We start from the raw sequence: 24,103 nt of genomic DNA on the forward strand, positions 1-24,103 counted from the left end.
CCTTTTCAACTTTTGTCTTGGGACTTTGCTTGCCGGATAACTTGCAGTTTGCCGGGAGGGTCGACCCGACCGGTCTTGCTTCCGACATGTTGAACCGGTGAAGCACCTTTGTCACGTACTTCTCCTGTGACAGCCACAACTGCTTCTTCTTCCGGTCCCGGATGATGTGCATCCCTAGTATTTGCCTCGCCGGACCCAGGTCCTTCATTGAGAAAGTTCGGTGAAGCGCTTTCTTCAGCATCCGTATCTTGACCTGGTCCCGTCCAACGATCAACATGTCATCCACGTACAGGAGGAGTATTAGAAAGTCTCCTTCTTCGAACTTCTTCACAAACACGCAGTGATCGGACTGCGTTTTGTGGTACCCTTCTTCGGTCATGAAAGAGTCGAACTTCCGGTACCACTGCCGGGGAGCCTGCTTCAGTCCGTAAAGGCTCTTCTTCAACCGGCATACCAGGTGCTCCTTCCCTTTCTTCTCGAATCCTTCCGGTTGCTGCATGTAGATCTCTTCTTCGAGGTCACCGTGAAGGAATGCCATCTTCACGTCCATCTGTTCTACCTCGAGGTCCATGCTTGCCGCTATGCTCAGCACCGTCCGGATGGAGGTCATCTTCACTACCGGGGCAAATATCTCGTCGAAGTCGACGCCCTTCTTCTGCTGGAACCCCTTCACCACGATCCTGGCTTTGTATCTCGGGGGGTTTCCGGCATCTCCCGGTTTCAGCTTGAACACCCACTTGTTTCGAAGTGCCCGCTTTCGTTTCGGCAACTCCACAAGTTCATATGTGTGGTTCTCATGCAGGGAATCCATCTCCTCCTGCATGGCACTTAACCACCTGCGGCTATGTGTGTCAAGCTTTGCTTCTTCAAAACTCTCCGGCTCCCCCTCGTCGGTTAGCAGCACGTGCTCTGGTTCCGGAAATCTCCGGGGGGCCCTTCTCTCTCTTAGAGGATATCTCCGTTCCGGAGCTTCGGTAACCGGCTCCTCCGTTTCCTCTTCATCCGAATCCATTTCAGGATCGGGGCAGGTTCCGGTATCAGTTTCATCTTCCTCGGCCGGTTCTGTTTCTTCACCGTCTTCGGCCGGATCCTCGAGTGCTAATCGGTCCCTTGCCGGTCGGGACTGCTCCTCGTAGAGTTGATCCTCACCGGTCGACTTGGAGCTCTTCATCTTCTTCTCCGACTCCCAGTCGGCGAGTGTCTTGTCCTCCATGAAGATGATATCACGACTTCGGAATATCCTTTTGTCGACCGGGTCCCATACTCGGTAGCCGAACTCGTCATCGCCGTAACCGAGGAATATGCATGGCCGGGTCTTTGGATCTAGCTTTCCTCTCCGGTCCTTTGCTACATGCACATATGCGAGACACTCGAACACCTTCAGATGCCGGTAGGATACCTCCCTACCGGTCCACACTCTCTGCGGCGTGTCTCCGTCCAAAGGTACTGAGGGTGATCTGTTTATCACATATGTCGCAGTCGACATTGCCTCAGCCCAAAACCCCTTGGGTAATTTCGCATGTGCCAGCATACTCCGGACCCTCTCCATTATGGTCCGGTTCATCCTCTCGGCCAGCCCGTTCAGTTCCGGCGTCTTCGGCACAGTAAACTCGAGTCGGATTCCCTTCGAGTGACAGTACTCCTCGAACTGCCCCCGGTATTCCCCTCCGTTATCCGCTCGTATCGCTTTCAGCTTCTTGCCGGATTCTCTTTCCACTCTCGGGTGGAGTTCTTTGAAGACGGACAATACTTGGTCCTTTGTCTTCAACGGTGCCGTCCACAGCTTCCGGCTATGGTCATCTATGAATGTTACGAAGTACTGGGCTCCGCCATGTGACTTCGTTTCTACCTGACACACATCAGTGTGTACCAACTCCAATGGTACACTACGTCTCATCAGTGGTCTTGAGCGGAAGGAGGTCCGGTTTTGCTTACCGGCCAGACAGTCGGTACACTTCCCCAGTTGTACGTGCTTTACCGGTATCAGGTTGTCTTCGGCAAGCCTCTTCATCCCCTTCTCGCTCATGTGGCACAGTCTCTTGTGCCACAGCTCACCGGTAGTGTCAGCTGCCACGTTCAGCTCCTCCGGACATAGCCGGGAATTCATCAGGTACAGTGTGTTGACCTTCCGGGCCCGAGCCACTATCAGGCTCCCTTTGCTGAACTTCATGACACCGTTCCGGATGCTACCCGTGTAGCCTTCATCGTCTAGCCTGCCGGCCGAAATCAGGTTCAATCGAACCTCCGGAACGTGTCGAACATCCTTCAGCAGCATCTTGCATCCGGTTGATGTCATCAGCCACACGTCTCCTATGCCGGCAATCCGGCATGTACCTTCATTTCCCATCCGGACACAGCCGTGCTCACCGGCTGTGTAGGATGAGAAGTATTTCTTCTCCGGGGTCAGGTGGAACGACGCTCCGGAATCGACCACCCAGGTCATCTCTTCACCGGCAAGGTTCAGCTCCCTCTCTTCGGTAATGAGCATTATCTCTTCTTCACTTGCCGCGAGTGCCGTTGTTCCTTTCCGGTCCTGCCCTCGCCGATCCGGACCTCTCCGGTCCGCGGCTCCCCGGTATGCACCGTTTCGCTCCGGTGACTTCTTCGAATCGGTACCGTCGGTTCCGTTGTCTTTCCGGAAATGCCGACAGTTCTTCTGGAAGTGCCCCGGCTTCCCACAGTAGAAGCATGTAGGTCTTCCCCTCGACTGCGACCGTGTCCCCGACTTCTCCCGTCTTTGCGGACTCCGGTTCCGTTGTCTTCCCCGTTCCGATTTGGTAAGCAGCGCCTTCGAGTCGGAGGCCGGTTCTTTATCTCTCCGACGCGCTTCTTCATTTAGAATACTTGTCTTTACCGTTAGTAAAGACAAGTTCTCTTCCTTACAGGAGGTGCTAAGTGTAACTACCAAGTTCTCCCAGCTCTCCGGAAGGGTACACATCAGCATGATGGCTTGCATTGCGTCATCCAACGGGAACTTGATCGCCGCAAGCTGGTTCACGAATCCCATGAACGTGCTGACGTGTTCGACCATGCTCTCGCCGTCCCGGTACTTAAGATTCACTATCTTCCTCATCAGGGAGGTCCGGGTCAGAGCATTCTTCCTCTCATACAGTCCGGACAGCTTCTGCCACATCTCATAGGCGTTCGTATCGTTCGCCACATGTTGCAGGACACTTACATCGACATATTGCCGGATCGTCGCTACGGCTTTCCGGTTCAGGAGCTTCCACTCCGACTCTATTACTCCCTTGGGTATCTCGGCATTGTCGATCGGTTCGTACAGGTCTCGGACGATGAGAAGGTCTTCCATCTTTATCTTCCAGTCGGCGTAGTTCTGTGAGTTCAACACCATCATGCCCGGAGGCCCACTACCGCCGCCTTCCATTTTCTGTGTTACAGTCGCTCTGATACCACTTTGTTAAACACAGTGCTCGGCCACAACCGAGGAATAGGATCAACTCACAGAAAACAGGAAATACAAAGTGCACGAGGACAATAGAGAGAAGAGTACAGAAGATGTTTTACGTGGAAAACCCTAAATGGGAAAAAAACCACGGGAGTCCTCAAACTCCAACTATCACTATAAACAGAGATGTACAATGGTAAAGCTACAAGGCAACAACCTTGAGCTCACTGTCTTCGCCACAGGCGGCGGTAATACACAGAGGCAACGACCTCTTCGTCTCTCTCTCTCTCACTTTCTCTCTCGGCTGCTCTCACTTCGCTCCCTCTAAGTGAAAACAGAAAAATGAGCAACAACTACTAAACTGTTTCCCCTAAGTCATATTTATACACATATGACTTTCGGGCTATTTACAAATATAGCCTCAAGGGCCCTTGGCAAACATATTCACAGATATGTCCCCGCATCCGGATCTCTCTCCGGGTACATTCGTCATCCGGCTCCGTAGCCGGGGTCTTCATCATCCGGATCCGTAGCCGGGTACTCTTCATCTGGCTGCATGCCGGGTACTCTTCATCCTCCGGTTCCGTAACCGCAACCGGGCTTGCCATCATTCATCTCCGGACATCCCATCCGGAGGGACCGAAATCCCAACAATGAGGACCCGTCGCCGGCCGAGGGCCAGCCCGGAACCAGTGAACCGGAGACCACTACGACGGAGGGAGCAACGACAGAGACGCCGGTGTCAGAGCAACAAACGGAGGAGAAGCCGCAGCAGCCACCAACGGACCCGACGCAGCAGACATCAACAGAGCAGCAACAACAACAACAACCAATTCCAGATGAACCATTGGAGACTCTCGAACAAAGCATTCTGGATATTTTGGACGAAGAATAGCAAGGGTTGATTGTGGATTCGACGTACAAGATACTGTCCCACGGGCGTGCCATGTGTTACCGGCGAGCAAAGGAGTCCAGAGTGGGAAACGGGTAGCTATTTAAGTAGTAGGAATGTGGTTGTAATTAAGCTATGAGTGTGGACGGACGGACGGACCGGAATCGGTATGCCATTCCGGATCCGGACCGATCCCGAACAGGTGCATGCGGACGGCACCGTTTTGTAATACAGACCGGAAACCTATTTAAAGGCTCAGATACAATGTAATGAATAGCGGTTAATTAATAAAGCTTAGTGTTGTTATCTCTCTGTGTTAATTGCCGTTCTACCTTAATTGTTATATCTTACGCGTGTGATTATGAAAGACGATCATGCTAAGTAACTTAATTAAGTCGGATTAATCGTTGAGTCTAATCCTGTTGCCGTAACACCCTTTGGTGAAGTGTCTTCCGTAGACACCCTATGTTAGGCCATTGTCCGGCCCTAAGAGTTAACAGCTCCGGTGCCGGATTTCGGAAGGACTGCAAGTGACATCCTTCAAACGGGTGGCGACCGATGGGCTTCAAGGGAGTATCCATGGGTTACAACAGCAAAATCCAACGTGGGAAGCATTTGAAGAACCGTTAAAGAGCACGTTCGCCATCGAGGACTCCTCCAAGGCAACGCGGAGGGGATTCGAAGATTGGGTGGAAACGCCAGGTAAGGGGCTGAAGGTCCTCGAAGTGTTTTCGTCATTCGAAAGTCGGTTCGGGGGGTTGTCCGCAAGAGATCAAACTATTCTTGCACCGGACAAAGTCATCATGTTTTTGCGAGTTGTGGACGTCAAGGACCGGAAAGATCTCGGAGTGCTTCTGGAGGACATGACCACCGAAAGTGGCCTCACCAAAACCTGGGAAAGTGTGCGGGATATCGTCGCGCGATACACGAAGAGGGGGCAGTGGCTTGCTAATGAAGAGAAGAGGGTTTCGGAACCGATTCCAAAACCGAGATCCGGATTGGAGGACCATCAACTGCGGACTTGAGAGACTACGACCGAGAAGGGGATTGACGCAACCACGGTGGAGCAGTTGCTGAAAGATATGGAGAATCTGAAAATCGCGATGGTGAAGAAGTCGGGAGACCGTCCCACAAACTCCAAGTATATGGACCGTCGATGTATATGGTGTGAAAGCACCGAACACGATCGGAGGGATTGCGACGAGCACAAGGAGGCATTACAACGGGATCTTATCTACTACGAGGGAAATCGGATTCATTCGATGGACTCTCAGAAGCCACTCCGACCGAACTTCCGAAAAGGCGGCATGAAGAAGGTTCTAGAGGAGGAAATAGCGGAAAAAGGTAATTATGCGACGACCGCGGGAATAAGTGTGGGTGGGTCATCGGGAGCAAAGGCGTCTTTTTGGCCGGATATGCTAGAAAACCCCAAGAAAACCGACTCCAATGAGATCCGAAGCACCGCGGAAAGCATCCGTGAAGCTACGGGATGGGAGTGCCTCGTCGATAAGAATAGCGTGTTTGCTTTATGCCAATTGCATGAAGTGTATGTAGATGGGAAGTGACGGCGCACGGATGAGGCAGCCGGTCCATCGAAGACACCGGAAAGCTGGAACTCCGGAGGTAAGGTAAAAGAAAAGATGATTCCGGCATTCAAGCTCGCCTCAGACATCGAACAACAAACGGACTTGAAAAAGGTGTTCGAGGAGAGAATCCTCGATAGCCGGGTAGATTTTTCGCTTCGAGAATTACTCGGAATAGCGAAGAAGGAGTTCCACGATCCTCTTGTGGATCTCGTAAAGAGAAAAAGGCAAAGTATGGAGGAGAATGCTCCAAGGGTGAATGCAAATACCGTTCTAATGAATGACACCGAATTGGAGGATGAAATACCGAATTCTCACTACACAAAGCCACACTGGGCACGCGCAACTACGGAGACTCCGGTTCGAATCGGTAACATCAAAGAGCCCGTGCTAGCATTGATTGATCACGGATCGGAGATCAACTTGATGTTTGAGTTCTACCGGAAGGGTAAGTGGCCTATTAACATGAATCATGGGTGGAAGATCCAGGCAGCCACTAAAGCAACGGAAGATCTATTTGCGGCTTGTCCGGATGTGACAGTGAAGATCGGGGATGTCGAGATCGACCAAAATTTCTTCGTACAAGATGAGTTCTCACACTCCGTGATCCTCGGGAAACCTTTTATGACGGCATCACGGATGGAGACGAAGGTGCTCAATAGCGGTGCGCCTTTTGCACGAATTCAGAGCCAAAACGGAGGGAAATCCGTCCAATTCCTAACGGTGCCGGCAAATCATGGAAAGAACAAGAGAGAGCTCTTGTCCCAAACAAGAATGGATTTTTAGAGCGGATTGTTGCGGAGTGCGGAAGTGATAGTCCGAGAAGCCCTGATACCCCACACAGGAAGAAACCTCTCGGTGCAAAACAAGTACGAATCAGTCCGGATGGGGCATCCACGTACACGGCCGTAACCGGAGGAATGAAGAAAGAATACCGAAAAGTGGAGGATAAGTTACGGTCGGCATCAATAATAAAAGAAGACGAAGAAATCGTGGGAATAGTCAAAGAAGTGTTCTATGGGAGCACACTACAACGGCTTGAAGAGCTCGCGGAAGATACAAGCTAGGGAAACCGGGTAATTCTGGTGGAGTCGGTCGAGATGTACGAGATCATTGTGAAAATGGGGTCGGATGCGCTCCGCAAAGAAGAAGCAATGGTAAGTACGAAATACAAGACCGTGGAGAAGAAAGTGAAACCGGCCGCGGGACCGTTACCCGCAGATAGCGAACAAAAGAGGAAAGAAGTCTCGGGGGATCCGACACTTCGGAAGTTCATGGATATAGGACATGCCTTCACAGATGAGACCCGGCAGAAACTTCAGATCGGTGGAGGTGGTTTCCTATTAAAGAATGAAGAAGAACAATTCCGTGGGATGCTAGAGCGACATGGGAGAGCATTTGCATTTACATTGAAAGAAATAGGATGCGCTGACCCGAAGATAGTGGAGCCGATGGTGATCTTCACGATTGACCATGTGTCGTGGAACCTGAAGCCGATTTCGGTGCCACAGGCGCATATTCCGAAAATCATCGACTTGCTCAAGGAGAAGGTGGCGATGGGGATTCTAGAGCCATCAAATGCTCCGTACTCAAATCGATGGTTTACGGTTCCGAAGAAGAATGGGTCACTCCGATTTATTCAAGACTTGCAACCGGTGATCAAGGTCACGATCCGGAATTCCGGAGTCGGTCCGATAGTGGACGAATTTGCAGAAGCATTTGCCGGTCGTGCAATATACTCCATCGGAGACCTATACTCCGGATATGACCAATTCCAACTAGCCGTGGAGAGCCGAGACATCACTACCATGCGGACACCGATAGGATTAGTCCGGATGTGTACGCTACCACAAGGCGCGACGAGCTCAGTCGCACATATGATGAATGCGATGAACAAGGTGCTAGGGGATTGCATACTGGAGATAACGATGCCGTTCCTAGATGACATTCCGATGAAAGGGTGTGTGGTGGAAGAAAAAGATGAAGCTATGGATGAACGCGGATGCCGAAGGTTCGTAGTCAACCATATCCGTGATTGTGAGAAAGTGTTACGGAAGCTAGAAGATGTGCATCTAACACTTTCCGAAGACAAATCGGCATTCGAACAAGAAGAAATATTGGTAGTCGGACATCTATGTGGGCCCTACGGCCAAAGACCGTCACCAACCAAGATCGATGCGATTTAAGCTATGAAAGAAGTATGCGAGTCACAATCCGAAGTCCGAAGGTTTCTTGGAGCATGTGCATTCTATCACATATGGATTCCGCACTACGCACATATTGCGGACCCGCTCTATCACTTGTTGCGGAAGGGGAAGAAGTTCGAATGGAAACCGGAACACACCGAAGCCATGAGGAAGCTCAAGAAAACACTGCGGAGGGCTGAAGCTCTAAAGAAGCCGAACTATAACCGACCAGTTATAGTAACGGTTGATACAAGTCCAACCAGAATCGGATGGGTCATCAATCAACTCGACTCGGAAGGTTCGCGATATCCGATCCGATTCGGAGCAAAGGTTCTCAACGAAAGGCAACGCGGATATGCACAAGTTAAAAGAGAATTATGGGGAGTCGTGTCGGCAATCAAATCGGATCAAGATTATTTGATCGGAGCCGAAGTAGTGATCGAAACGGATTGTCTTCTAATACTCAGGATGATGCGGTGTTGCACGGTACCGGATGTGGCTATGCTAAGGTGGATTGCATATGTTAAGTCACTTAATTCGGAGGTAAGACACATCTCCAGAAAAGACAACGTTGTAGCGGATATGCTATCAAGGGCGCGGTTTGGAGATGACATAACCGAATCCGATAATGAAGAAGTTTCCGAAGACTACTTTGCTTCAGAGCACATATGCCGGGTGGACATAATCCAAGAATTCTGGGAAGAAGAATACGAGGGAGAAAGCTTGTTGATCGGGAAAGTGCTACAAGAAATCGAGGAATCATCGGACAATAAAGAGAAGAGAGTCGAGATCCGAAGTAAGAAACGGCAAGTCCGAAAGTTCTTCTTGAAAAATGGATTTTTATGGAAGGAGCCGAAAAGACCGGGTGGCATACCACTTCGAGTAGTTGGGACAAAAGAGCAACGAAACCAGGTAATGTCCGAATTTCACGAATCTGATTGGGCTGGACATCGGGGAACATGGGGAACATTTGGGAAGATCAAGCAAAGATATTGGTGGAAGAATATGTACAAAGATGTCGCGGAGTTCACGGAAAGTTGCGAGAAGTGTCAAATCTACTCCGGAGTTCGACACCGAGATGAGTTACATCTGACATTCTCATCGACAATCAACTTCAAATTGATAGTCGACATTGTAGCCATGCCAACTAGGATCGGACAAAATAAGTACTTGATGTTAGCTCGGGAAGATCTCACAAATCAAGTAGAAGGTCGGGCGCTATGAAGAAAAACGTGTTCTACGGTATGTCAATTTCTTCTGGAAGAAGTGTTTTGCAGGTACGGGTGCGTAGGACAAGTGATTGCGGATCGGGGAGAACTTGACTCTGATAAAGCTAGGGGATTCTTCGCCAAAGATGGAATTCGGTTAACACTAACAACGGCATACAATTCGGAAGCCAACGGGAAGGTCGAGCGAGGACATAGTCCGATCATCAAAGCACTTGCCAAAGCATGCGACGGAAGGGTGATGGATTGGCCACAGATGCTCCCGTATGCACTATGGGCGGATCGGACGACGCATAGCTCCGTAACCGGTTATATGCCGGCAGAACTTATGACTGGACAAGCATCAGTAATGCCGACGGAAACCGCAATCGCGACATGGACAATGCTACCGCGGAAGATTGAAGAAGGAGATTGGGTGATTGTCTACGACAGTAGTTTGGATCATCAACATACAACGATGTGGAAGTTCGTGAAAAGGTGGTTCGGGCCATATGAGGTTCAGAAAGTTTTCGATAACGGAACTTACCGACTATGCGAGTTGGATGGAACGACGCTACGAGTGCCTATAGCCGGGAAACGGGTGAAGATTTTCAAGAAGCGGACTGAAGAAGAACCCTATGTGATCCTAGACAAGGCCGACAAGAAGGAGTAATCGGACGAAGATCGCAGTGATGCGGAGAGCAAGGAAAGTGGATTACAACTCATAGTCGACTTAAGGGGAGAATTGGAAGAACCTTCGGATGAAGGTGAATAGCTAGCATCGGGGACTTCGGCACATACCGGAGGATGTGCGGGTTCGGAGGGGGCGAGTGTCGTAGTGTAATTCGCACACTACGTGAAAAATTACATTTTTGGTTTCTCCAGATAGGATATGGAGTACCCAGTGAGAATCGGAAGGAAGAACTAGTGAGGACCAAAACCGGTAAGGAGACCGGCAAGAGCCGGATGAAGAAGGCCGGTGAGAGTCGGTGAGAAACGGACGAAGAGGATTGGTAAGGAGGATCTGGTAAGAACCGGATAAAGAAAACCGGCGAGAACTAGATGAAGCAGAACCGGCAAGAGCCGGATGAAGAAGGCTGGTGAGAGTCTCTTACGGGATGAAGAGACACAATTGTAAATAAAAGAAACATTAAAATTTTTGTTACGTGCATAGGGCAGGATTTGAACCTTGCACCTCCATGTTAATAATGTTAAGCCCTATCATTATACTAGCGTATTATGAATTTTAAAGTTATACTAAACATTATTCATACATAGACACTCGAGTTAAAAGAAGAGGTGAGAGAAAAAGCTAATCATGCACATGCAATGTGCATGAAAACTAAAGATAGGAAAAGCATGATGCTTGCATGTGATAAACTTAGACTCTTCCAACACTATATAAGGAAGAGAGAAATATGTATAGAGGTTGTTGATTATTTTACAAGGGTTGATTAATATAATATAATCGTGGGATCCACGAGTTTGCTAACTATTTTTCTCTCTTAATTTGAGAACTCACTAATACACTATACTCGTGGGATTCACGAGTTTTTCATATCTTTCTTTCTTACAATATATTTCATATTCTTAATTGCCTTAGAATTTTCTTTCCTCCTAGTCCAAAACCCCAGCGGTTCCCACCCGACTCACGCAACAATCTAGAGTCGTAAGGCACGACACAATTGTAAATAAAATCGGCGAGAACTGGATGAAGCAGAACCGGCAAGAGCCGGATGAAGAAGGCTGGTGAGAGTCTCTTACGGGATGAAGAGACACAATTGTAAATAAAAGAAACATTAAAATTTCTATTACGTGCATAGGGCAGGATTCAAACCCTACACCTCCAAACAAACAAACTACAGCCTTACCATTATACTAACTTATTCTGAGTGTTTCAAATATAGATTTAATACGTACAAAACATTTATTTTCGTCTACTTTCATTAAAAGGTAAGTCATGCATTTTTAGAATGCGTGAAAACTTTATTTATATGCACACTAATAAAATTATGCGTGCACATCTAGCGGGCATGAATGTTAAATTTAGGAAATCATAGTCGGAAAAGTAAGGCATGCAGATTTAGAGAGCATGAACACTTTAGAAAAGCAAGAAGTTATGCTTAGCCTCTCCCGTCGTTATATAGGGAGGAGAAAAAGATGTATAAGGGTTGGTTATTTTTTTGGATTAAGTATTGATCAATATAAAAATTATTCGTGGGATTCACGATTTATGCATCTACTTCTTTCTTATCAACCTAAGTACCAATTAATATAGTATACTCGTGTGATTCGCGAGTTTCTTATCTTTCTCTTTACTATCTACTTATAATTAGTCTCTATCTCACGATCTCCTTTCTCCTAGTCCAAAACCCCAGCGGTTCTCACCCGACTCACGCAACGATCCGGCGCCGAGAGGCAAGACAACGTCAAGGTACGTGATGACCTATGTAGGGGGAGCAGTGTCTTGGCAATCACGACTGCAGAAGTTTGAGGCCTTGTCGACCACAGAGGTAGAGTACATGGCGGAGGTAGAGGCTAGCAAGGAGCTGATTTGGATGAAGAGTTTCCTTGGTGAACTCCGGATGAAGCAAGAAGAATTCTTGCTCCACTATGATAATCAAAGTGCCATACATATTGCAAAGAATGTTGCATACCACTCTCGGACCAAGCATATACAAAGGAGATATCATTGGTTGTGAGAGAAGGTAGATGAAGGAGAGTTTTCCCTCATGAAGATCCATACCGACGACAATGGATCCGACATGCTGACAAAGAACCTACCGATGACAAACTCAGATTCTATCGATAGAGAACAGGAATAACGAACTCCTCCCCACAGAACTGAAGGGGGAGTTTGTTAGGAATATGTCCCTCCAGTGGGAGGAGCGGACTCTTTGGACTAAGAAGTGTCGATAGTCGAAGACTAGAAGGAGCCAACTGTTCGGCCAAGTGCCGATGGTTGAAGAGTCAACTACGAGAAAGTCGATTGGGTGAGACAACAGAAAGGAGATTCAGGTCGAAGACACGACTGACTAGTCGAGCCGACTGGATGGTCAATAACCATGCCAACAAGTCAAACCGACTGGACAGTCGACACTAGAGTCGGTTGATGGCTACTTATTATTATAGATAATAATAGTAATGATGTGTAGTAGGGGATACATTTGTAAATAGCCAATATTGTGTATCAGTATAAATACAGCTAGGGCAAACAGTGTATCTGTGAGGAAGAGTGTAGAACAGAATAGTGTGTGAGCCTTTGTAGTGTAGCGTGACAGAGAAGAGAGAGTGTGTGAGTGAGAGAGAGAGCGGCAACAAAGTTCAACGAACTTGCTAAGAACCCTAAGCGGGTTATCCTCTGTCTGTTAGACAAGATTGTAACCGTGTTTCTATACTCTCTTGTGTATAGTGGAATCTCTATTCCCGTGGTTTTCCCCGTTTAGGGTTTCCACATTAAATTTGTGTACACTTTTCCTATGCTTTTGAGATGTGTATTTTAGCGTATTCCTTTTCTTGTGGATTGACGATTCGTTTCTCAATAAACTGGTATGAGAGCTTGAGGTTCAAGCATGGAAGGAGGTGTGAGTGGCTTCCCAAGTATGATAGTTCTGAACTCATAGAACTATGCAGATTGGAAGATCAAAATGGAAGACTTCCTCATAGTGAAAGACCTGTACGAGCCCGTCGACAGAGCAGATATACCCAGAGGGGTATTGGAGTCTGATTGCAAACTTCTTAACAAAAAGGCAGTGGCCACCATCAGATAGTGCGTCGATGTGAGTGTCCTTCAGCATGTGGCGAAAGACACAAATGCCCATGAGATGTGGCAAAAGTTGTGAGGGCTATACAAGAGGAAGAACACCCTCAATAAAACCTCACTGATGAGAACTTACATCATACCTCACTAATGTTGCTTTAATGTTTCTTAAAGAGGTTATGCTTTACCTTTTTTTATTCTCCATTGCTTCGATTTCTTATCTTTTTATGAGAGATGAGATTTCACGAGAATTCTTGAAAAGAGAACAAAAAGACCTTCGAGATTTGGCTTAGACTGTTTTCAACCTTCCTTCCACTCTAGAGAAGATCAGATGACTCATGAAGATTTCTCTTCTTCGTTGATACATCTACCTCAAGAGATTCGTTGAAGGTGCACACTTTTTTTTTGGTGGAAAGCAAAATCCATTTAATATGATTTTCTACTTATCTCTCCTCTAGAAACACACAAACAAACAACCCAAATATGCTAGCACACTTTAACTCCACGCTAACACACATATAGATAAACAAACAAAGATACCTACATACATATTTAAGAAAATGAAAATTAAAAAAGAAAAATTACTAAATCGAATAATATAACCCTAAACTTAAGAACATGAAGTCCAAGTTACAAAAATGGTGAGCAAAAGTAGTTGAAGAGGAGGTAAAAGTAGTATTTATACTTAAGCCAAAGACGTTGTAAGGGGCCCAACTTCTTGTTTTAGTTTATCAAACCATGTAATGTCTTCTCTAGGTTTGAAAACCATCCTTGTATCTTCGCAAGGATGCTCACAAAAATATGGCTACTTGAGTACGGGAGAAAGAAGAGAAAAAGGAACATGCGACTATAGCACATCGTACAACTCAAGAACACTTGAAAATTCTAAAATTAGAGAAACCGCTACAACTAAAACTAAAATTCCAAAATATGACAAGGGGAACAGAATAATAATAAAACAGAACACCATGAAAGAATTAATCCTCAAACATGGGACGAAACCCTAAAATCCAAACGACCATAAAATAGATAAACAAAAATTAGATCAATCCATTTCCATCAGAAGAAAAATCCTTACCATGCAAAAAAGGAAACACATATGAAATCTTCCATAAACACCTTTTCATCTATTAACATTGGCATATCTATTGTGGGCCCCCCACAACTAATGCAACATGAAATATTAACAAATGTGTGTATATAAGACTTTCTTCTCATAATATAACTGTACAGAACACTTTCTTGTATTCTTGAGGTACATAAAACCTTTTTATCCTACATATTGATGTGCATATCACACGTTCTTAGGTTATTTGCATATATAGCCGCACTTTATATTAGTTTTGTGTTCTTTTGGACGTAGATATTAATGGTGTGGATAACACTTTCATATTGAATGGTGTATACAACATTGTAAGAACCAAAGCTCAAGTGATGATTGTGTCCTTTTTCCTAATTGAGGGTGGGCACATGTGTAAGATGTGTGTAAATAACAAACTTTAGGAGCGAATCTGATTATTGTGCCCTTTTCAGGGTTGTTACTAACGTAACATGTGGATATATAACACTTTATTGTACCCTTTTTCCGCGTTTGTGGAGGGTCACCATTGATAATGGTGTTGTTATTGCTACAACACGGTGACCATGGATTTAACACATGGTTGTTACATGATCAATAATAGTATCAGTACGAAACCCAATTCTTCGAAACAACAAAATATGATGTTGTTGTGGTCGAGAGTCCCAACTCCCATATTTTTAAATGACAACCCTTCCGAATCTTTTTGTTATTATTTAACTCAAATGTGTTGTGATTTCAATGTCATCTCTTGGTCATCTTTCAAAGTCCTCACCTCATCTCTCTCTCTCTCTCTCTCTCCATAGAATCTCTAGGAATCGGCAATGGTTCACTTTCGGCTTAATAAGTTTGGCCTTGTGCAAACCCTTCCGAATCTTTTTGTTATTATTTAACTCAAATGTGTTGTGATTTCAATGTCATCTCTTGGTCATCTTTCAAAGTCCTCACCTCATCTCTCTCTCTCTCTCTCTCTCCATAGAATCTCTAGGAATCGGCAATGGTTCACTTTCGGCTTAATAAGTTTGGCCTTGTGCAAACCAACCTGGGTAAGCCTTAACTGGTTTAGCCAATAAGTTTGGACTTTTCCAAACCAACCACGGTAAGCCTTAACTGGTTTGGCCCAATTTGGCTCCGTGTAGGCTTGAGCCTTCCCAAACCGAGCTCAAACTAGTTTACGAAGCTCAAGCCCGAACCGAACCGAAACCGAACCGCGAAACCGTTGGCTTGAACCACGGAGCTTGTGTTTACCCATTCCTAGAAATAGGAAGCTCCTCTCCCTCCTCATTTTGGCCTCTTCCCTTCTATCCCATCCTCACTACATCAACATGGGATTATCTCATCTCTTCCATCATCCTCACAACACCATCTCTCACAATTATGTCGCAGATCCTCATCATTCCGCCATTGTTCTCGATCAGTTCCTCAGTCTCATCTCTGCGAAAGATGCAGTTGGATCAATACCAGATGATTCTTCTTCTTCTTCTTCTTCTTCTTCTTCTTCTTCCGATTTTGGCGGAGTAGGCGGAGACTTGCAGCATTCTTCTTATGCCATCACCGAGCCCGCGATGGACGATGAAATCACGAGAGAGAAAGAAGCTCACATGGTTTCGATTCTCGCCACATATCGCGAAACGCTTGTGGAGCGCACCAAATATCAGATTGGTATGAATGCCTCTGCATAATTAATTGTACACAGAACTTTAGAAAGCAATCCGCTTCTAGGCCATTTAATATACACAGGATTGACTAAACCTGGCTATGGCGTTATGATGGCAGGTTATCCCAGCAATATGAAATCTGATTATGGAGCATTGTCGCAGATGTAGCACTTCTACACCGACCATTTCAGTAGTACATTCACGGTCCATATTTCCTGAGGTATTTGAAGTCTTAGAGGTTTACTTGGTGATATATTTATTATGTGTACTGCCGTAAGTAGAGCCTCCGCCCAAAAGCCATCCGACAGTCCGGAGTGTTGGAGCATGCATACTATGCGTTCTTGAATCGTTTGATTCATGAGTTCAGCAATTCCATTTTGCTCCGGACTATAGGGTGCCGTATATTCACGTCGAATGTCGCATTCCCGGAAAAATTTGACAAATTCTTCAGACTTGAATTCTCCTACGTTGTCGGTTCAGAGACATTTCAGTTTCCGAACGATCTGATTTTCGACCATTGCAAGCCATTCAGAGAAGATCGAGAACACCCGATCTTTGGTTCTTATGGGGTAAGCCCACACCTTTCGAGTCGAGTTGTCAATAAAACTGACGAAGTACGAAGCACCACCGAGAGATTGATGTGGCATCGGGCCACAAACGTCCGAGAGGACCAAATCGAGGGGACTCCATTCTCTTGGTGCTAATGTCGGGTGTGATGCGGCTATCTATTTGCTGTACTGGCAATGCTCGCAGAATTGGTGATCCGAGAAGGAGAGTTTGGGGATGTAACCGGCTTTGGATAGGTGCGTATATGTCGGCCTTGTTGAGGTGTCCAAGTCGTCCGTGCCATAATGATGACACGGGGATATCAACCAAAAATAAGTCACCCTCTTTCAATGTGACATATAAAGGGTACAAGGAATGTACCTTTGGTCCTCGAGCAAGCAGGACGTTCCCTTTGTGGAGTGTCCACCCTCCTGATGAGAATCTGGCACGGATGCCAGTTTCGTCAAGCTGTCCGACTGAGATCAAGGGTCTTGAGAGGTCAAGAACGTGTCGGACATTGTGTAGTACGATTCTAGAGCCACCCGGAAGGTTGAACTCTACGGTGTTGATTCCGATTATAGCACAGTGCTGTGAATTTCCGACTCGAACTGAGTTGGAATGCCGGTCCGAGTATTGCTGAAACTGAGACTGGTGAGGTGTCACATGATACGATGCGCCCGAGTCCAGGAGCCATGTGCTCGATTCCTCAGTCGTAAGCAAAACTTCTGATTTGACTGGGTTCTCTATGGACAGCAAGTTTGGGTTAGTCGTCAAAATTTCGGTTGAAGAGCCGACGTAGTTGACCTCCTCATGCCGACTACTCTTTTGATCCGCTCTCTGAGCTTTGTCGATTTTTTCTTTGAGTGCCCGACAGTCGGCTTTCATGTGTCCCGGTTTCTTGCAGTAGTTGCCAATTCGATTGTCCCGGGACTTGCTCCAGCTTCGCTGATTGTTCGGCGGTCGGGAAGAACTTCTTCCCCGGTTGTTCGATCGGTCGGTCGAACCTTGTACTACGTAAGCTTCATCTGCCGAGTCTTTGGCGAAAGACTTTCTCCGAGTTGCTTCAGTCAGGATTGCGCTCGTGACTTCGGAGTACTTAACGACAGTTGTTGAAGCATTGCACATAGTTGTAACGAAAGTTTCCCATGAAGAGGGTAGACTACTCATGAGTATCATTGCTCTAAGTTCATCCTCGATTGCCGTCCCCTGAGACGAGATTTGGGAGCTTATGCTTTCATACTCGTTGAGGTGTGCCTGAACCGAATCGGATTCTTTCATCCGCAAGTTGTAGAGGCGCTGGATCAGATACATATTTCTTGCAGCGACCTTCTTTTCATAAGTTTCCGACAATGTTTTCGATAGTTCAAAAGCTGTCGAGCACGATTGCATTGTGAAGTACACTGACTCCAACAAGTGCATCCGAATCGTGGCGTGGACAATTCTGTCCAGCTTTAGCCACTAGTTTGCCTTGTATGCTTCTGGAGGATTTTCATTCTCAATCGGGTCTATCTGACCCTTGACTATGAGATAGTCCTTCATTTGTTCCTTCCAGAAGTTGAAGTTCAAACTATCGAACCTCCTTAGACTCATCTCCGATGAGCCGGATGTTGATGCCATCTGCTTCGGTTTCGGTTGGTAAGACTCGGTTCGGAGTTGACTACGAACCTTAGTGGGGTGCAGCCGGTTGGCTCACCCGATGTCGTTCTACTCGATTTTGAACCCAAGTCGGTTTGGTTTCGGATACTTGTTGTTGAACTTGCTCGGAGTGACTCCGTTAACTTGAGGGACAGAACCGGCTGGTCTTCCCGAATGTTGTCAAGTCGGAGTGAGCCCGATTAGCTTCCAATTGTAAGCCGAATGACGATTACAAGAAATCGATTGTTTGGGACGATTCTGCTTCGGATTACTGCAACGATGAGAGGGACAAATCCAACTGATCCTCCCGAATGTCGATCAGCCAAATGAAGCATGAATTTGGTTGTTGCCAGGAGACCAATCTACAGCAGGTGGTTACAACAAGCGAGTGAATAGCGTCCGGTGACCTATTCGGATGTCGTTTAACCGAATGAAGCACGATTGCATCGATTGTTGCACAACGAGCTCCCTCAAGCGGTTACAATCACAGGAACAGAGTACAACCGGCTGGCTTACTCCAATTTGTGATTTAACACAGTGAGATGTGAGCTTTTTGTTTTTCTTCTCCCTTCTCTGTTCTTCAAAGAAAACGAAAGCAAAATGTTGTGTGGTGTACTAAGATGGTCGGCAGTGGGTTGAAGAACCTCCAACGCTCTGATACCAAATGTTGGGGACAAGGCCGTCAATGCGGAAGTGCAAGCAACATTCATGATGAAGAAGAACCTGTGTATGAGATTGAACAAGATACAGAGAGAGAGAGAGAGAGAGAGAGAGGTACAAAGCAATACGTTATATTTCTTAATAGCAACAGTTACAAAATAACAACCAACCTTTTCTAAAGGTTACAAAGTCACTTTATATAGTGACTATCCTAGGGCAACTGCCCTTTATGCTATTTACAAAAATAGCCCAAACTTGGACTGTCCAAAGGGACAGTGTGAATACGGCCATTATACACTCGTATTCGACACTCTTCCCTTCTATCCCATCCTCATTACATCAACATGAAGTCCAAGTTACAAAAATTGTGAGCAAAAGTAGTTGAAGAGGTAAAAGTAGTATTTATACATAAGCCAAAGACGTTGTAAGGGGCCCAACTATCTTGTTTTAGTTTATCAAACCATGTAATGTCTTCAAACACCATGAAGAGAACACGGTCATGAAAGAGTTAATCCTCAAACATGGGACAAAACCCAAAAATCCAAACAATCTTAAAATAGATGAACAAAAATTAGATCGATCCATTTACATCCGAAGTAAAATCCTTACCATGCAAAAAGGAAACACATATGGAATCTTTCATAAACACCTTTCGATCTATTAGCATTGGCATATCTATTGTGGGACCCCCACAACTAATGCAACATGAAATATTAACAATTGTATGTATATAAGACTTTCTTCTTATAATATAGTTGTACATAACACTTTCTTGTATAATTGGGGTACATAAAACCTTTATATCTTACATATTGATATGCATATTGCATGTTTTTAGATTATTGGCATCTATAGTGGCACTTTATATTACTTATGTGCTCTTTTGGTCGTAGATATTAATGGTGTGGATAACACTTTCATATTGAATGGTGTATACAACATTGTAAGAACCAGAGCTAAGGTGATGATTGTGTCCTTTTTCCTAATTGAGGGTGGGCACATGTGTAAGATGTGTGTAAATAACAAACTTTAGGAGCGAATCTTATTATTGTGCCCTTTTCAAGGTTGTTAGTAACATGTGGATATATAACACTTTATTGTACCCTTTTTCCGCGTTTGTGGAGGGTCACCATTTATAATGGTGTCGTTATTACTACAACACGATGGCCATGGATTTAACACATGGTTGTTACATGTTCAATAATAGTATCAGTATGAAACCCAAATCTTCGAAACAACAAAATATGATGTTGTTGTGGTCGAGAGTCCCAACTCCCATGTTTTTAAATGACAACCCTTCCGAATCTTTTTGTTATTATTTAACTCAAATGTGTTGTGATTTCATTGTCATCTCTTGGTCATCTTTCAAAGTCCTCACCTCATCTCTCTCTCTCTCTCTCTCTCTCTCTCCATAGAATCTCTAGGAATCGGCAACGGTTCACTTTCGGCTTAATAAGTTTGGCCTTGTGCAAACTAACCTGGGTAAGCCTTAACTGGTTTAGCCAATAAGTTTGGACTTGTCCAAACCAACCAAAGTAAGCCTTAACTGGTTCGTAGGCCCAATTTGGCTCCGTGTAGGCTTGAGCCTTCCCAAACCGAGCTCAAACTAGTTTACGAAGCTCAAGCCCGAACCGAACCGCAAAACCGTTGGCTTGAACCACGGAGCTTGTGTTTGCCCATTCCAAGAAATAGGAAGCTCCTCTCCCTCCTCATTTTGGCCTCTTCCCTTCTATCCCATCCTCATTACATCAACATGGGATTATCTCACCTCTTCCATCATCCTCACAACACCATCTCTCACAATTATGTCGCAGACCCTCATCATTCCGCCATTGTTCTCGATCAGTTCCTCGGTCTCATCTCTGCGAAAGATGCAGTTGGATCAATACCAGATGATTCTTCTTCTTCTTCTTCTTCTTCTTCTTCTTCTTCTTCTTCTTCTTCTTCTTCTTCTTCTGATTTTGGTGGAGTAGGCGGAGACTTGCGGCATTCTTCTTTTGCCATCACCGAGCCCGCGATGGACGATGAAATCACGGGAGAGAAAGAAGCTCACATGGCGTCGATTCTCGCCACATATCGCGAAACGCTTGTGGAGCGCACCAAATATCAGATCGGTATGAATGTCTCTGCATAATTAATTGTACACAGAACTTTAGAAAGCAATCCGCTTCTAGGCCATTTAATATACACAGGATTGACTAAACCCGGCTATGGCGTTATGATGGCAGGTTATCCTAGCAATATGAAATCTGATTATGGAGCATTGTCGCAGCTGCAGCACTTCTACACCGACCATTTCAGTAGTACATTCACGGACAGCAGCAGCAGCAGCCATGGCTTCCATTTGAAGAAATTCGAGGCCGAAGTGTTGGACTGGTTTGCTCGGCTTTGGGGAATCGGAAAGGAAGATTACTGGGGATATATCACATCCAGCGGTACAGAGGGGAACCTCCATGGCATACTCCTCGGGTAATCATATATCCACATCTACCTCTCCCCTTCCATCTGTTTATGCTTAATGATGCTTAATTATGGTTGATTGTGCTTAATTGTGCTTAACTCTGGCTTAATCATTGGAATGTTTGGATGGATTTAATCGACAGGAGGGAGGCATATCCAGATGGTGTCCTTTATGCTTCCAAGGAATGTCACTACTCCATATTCAAGGCCGCTAGAATGTATAGGATGGAGCTTGTGAAATTGGAGAGTCTGGTATCAGGTGCAATGGATTGCTCGGATTTGAAGGCTCAGCTGCAACAGAGGAAACACAGAGCTGCAATAATCGTAGTGAACATTGGTATTAAAGCAAACTCTCTCTTTGTTTTGCATGGATGATGATGATGATCTTTGTGCTCTTGTCATGTACCTACCATATGTACATACTTTTTTGGTATATATATATAGATAGATAGATAGATGCCTATTATGCCACAAATGAAGAATGCATGTCTCAGATTTTTTTGTTGGAGGAAGGAGATCTTTGATTGTACAATTGATTTAAAATGCAGGCACAACTGTGAAAGGAGCCGTGGATGATTTAGACCTAGTGATCAAGACATTGTCGGAGACGGGTTTCACCGAGGATCGATTCTACATTCATTGTGACGGAGCCCTCTTCGGTTTTATGATGCCTTTTGTGGACAAGGTACATACAAGTCTATGCTTTTGGTGCTATGTCCATATTTTTTCGATTCTATATTCATTGCGATGTAGTCCTCTTCGGATTTATGATGCCTTTTGTAGAGAAGGTACATACAAGTCTATGCTTTTGGTGCTATGTCCATATTTTTTTGTCACTTCTATGCTTTTGGCCAATGTACATATTTTTTAATAACTAATGGAAGGAGTCTTCTTTTTCTTCTTTTTTGGAAAAAAGTACATGTTTTTTATGTTTTTTAATAGCTAATAGAAGGTGTAAAGGTTGAGACACGGAAATTAAAGGAGATAAGCTATATTCATTTAGGAAAATACCCAGACTAGTACTTATGGAATGATAGCTAATAGTTATTGAAAACAAGAGCACATTTCCACTTCCCAAAATGGGAGGCCCACTTTTCCAGGAAGATGAGGTTTATTAAATAACCTACCTAAGAATGACGAATAGGGATGGCTTCATGACTGAAACGATTCCTCTTCTTTTATATTCATATTAATGAACGATTTCTTTATTTTAACCGTGTCATAACACGAGTAGTACTTATTTGGAAAAAAAGTACTTATTTTTTATCACTTCTTTGCTTTTAGGCAATGTACATATTTTTATTTGATCACTTCTATGCTTCTTGGCAACGTACATATTTTTTTATCATTTCTATGCTTTTCGTTAATGTACATATTTCTTATCACTTCTATGCTTTTCAGCAATATACATATTTTTTTATCACTTATATGCTTTTGAGCAATGTACATATTGATATCAAGCATACTTGTTAGCATTGTTCTGATTAAGATATCTCATTTGTAATTTAGGCTCCAAAGGTGACCTTCAAGAAGCCTATCAGTAGCATGAGTGTCTCCGGACATAAATTTATCGGGTGCCCTATACCATGTGGTGTTCAAATCACTAGAAAGAAACTCATAAATTATGAGCTCTCGAGCAATGTTGAACAATCTTGTGCATCGACATCATCGGATACAACTATATTGGGAAGCAGGAATATCCATGCGCCCTTATTCATGTGGTACACACTGAATCGAAAGGGCTACGGAGGCTTCCAGAAAGACGTCCGGCGTTGCCTTCGCAATGCTCGTTATCTCAAGGATCGGTTGCGAGAGGCAGGGTTTGGTGCTATGCTTAATGAGCTTAGCACTACTGTGGTGTTCGAAAGGCCTCCCAATGACTCTTTCGTTCGCAAATGGCAACTCGCTTGCCAGGGAAATGTCGCGCACGCAATTGTGATGCCTAGTGTCACGGTAAACAAGTTGGATGCCTTCGTCGAAGACTTGGTTCAGAATAGATCCGCTTGCCTCATTGGTGCCCAAGTTGTTGCTCCGTGTGTTGCTAAGGAGATTGGCAATGAGAATTGCGCTCATTGTAGTCGGACCCATAAGACCGAAACGGTTCTCAAATGTAAAACATAAGAGAGTGGCTTCATGTAATGAAGAAGCCCTTAGTAACCGTTTTTATCATTATTATCCAGAAACTCAAAAACTTTAAACTTCTTGTTGGGTTTTCCTTTCAAATACCGTGGTTTCCGAACATTTTGCAACCTCTACATATATAGAGCAACCTTTAATTTATGGGTTCCTCAACTTCTTTCCTCTTCCATTGAGATCCTTTGAGTTGGAGCTCATGGTATCAATAACCGTAGAGGAGGGATTAATCCATCTACTTAAAGTGACTTGGGATGAGTTTGATTGTATATATGAATAAGTAGTTAATAGATCTTTGTTATATTTACGGTATCAAAGTACACATTTAAGAGCTCATTGCAATGGAATAGGCATTCTGCAAATGCCAAAACGAGTCACTAACATACCATCACTTACGAACGCATTTTGCTGCCAACTTGTTAAGCGGCACACGTATAACATCATACAATTGTTGTGGAAGGAGGTGCTCTTAAATGGCTAACTTATTGTCTAGAAATAGTGATCTCCCTCTCTCATTCTTTCTCTCATGCATACATCTAAGTTCCTTCTTTTCGTGATTAGTGCATGTACAAAATACTCAACTTCGCTTGATGAGGGCCCTCAAGCAATTTCGCTACAATGCAAGCAAGCCATCATCACTCTACCATCATTACTCTACTGTTAGGATATATAATATAAATATCTATAGGTGAGGTTACACATAATAAAATATTACCTCACTTACAACTTATTTTGTAACTTAAATATTTAAATAGTTTTTGTATGTTTCTATATAAAGTTTTCTCACTAGGATAATGAAATATATAGAGAGTTTTCTTGTGTCAACCTTGTCTCTCCATCTCTGTCAATCTCTCATTCTCCCTTTGTCCTTGTGTGTTATTGCTTCTTTTCCCCTTACATG

General features: G+C 44.8%; 2 protein-coding genes across 2 annotated transcripts; both read left to right on the forward strand.

Moving 5' to 3' along the window:
- Positions 1 to 15,435: 15,435 nt before the first annotated feature.
- On the forward strand, positions 15,436 to 15,973 carry LOC147849943 (serine decarboxylase-like). Its single transcript, XM_087336987.1, has 2 exons — positions 15,436 to 15,772; positions 15,887 to 15,973. The coding sequence occupies exons 1-2, from the start codon at positions 15,436 to 15,438 to the stop codon at positions 15,934 to 15,936; spliced, it is 387 nt and encodes a 128-aa protein (XP_087193113.1). The 3' UTR covers positions 15,937 to 15,973.
- Positions 15,974 to 20,347: 4,374 nt separating this feature from the next.
- LOC147849944 (serine decarboxylase 1-like) lies at positions 20,348 to 23,208 on the forward strand. The gene is made up of 5 exons (XM_087336906.1): positions 20,348 to 20,723; positions 20,838 to 21,078; positions 21,213 to 21,406; positions 21,618 to 21,754; positions 22,579 to 23,208. Exons 1-5 carry the CDS (start codon positions 20,363 to 20,365, stop codon positions 23,188 to 23,190), a joined length of 1,545 nt encoding a protein of 514 aa, XP_087193032.1. The 5' UTR covers positions 20,348 to 20,362; the 3' UTR covers positions 23,191 to 23,208.
- The last annotated feature ends 895 nt before the right edge of the window (positions 23,209 to 24,103 follow it).

The sequence above is a fragment of the Azolla caroliniana genome, unplaced genomic scaffold (assembly GCF_043228905.1).
Source record: "Azolla caroliniana isolate FFs.n. ecotype wild unplaced genomic scaffold, voAzoCaro1.0.p SCAF_22, whole genome shotgun sequence".
NCBI lineage: Eukaryota > Viridiplantae > Streptophyta > Polypodiopsida > Salviniales > Salviniaceae > Azolla > Azolla caroliniana.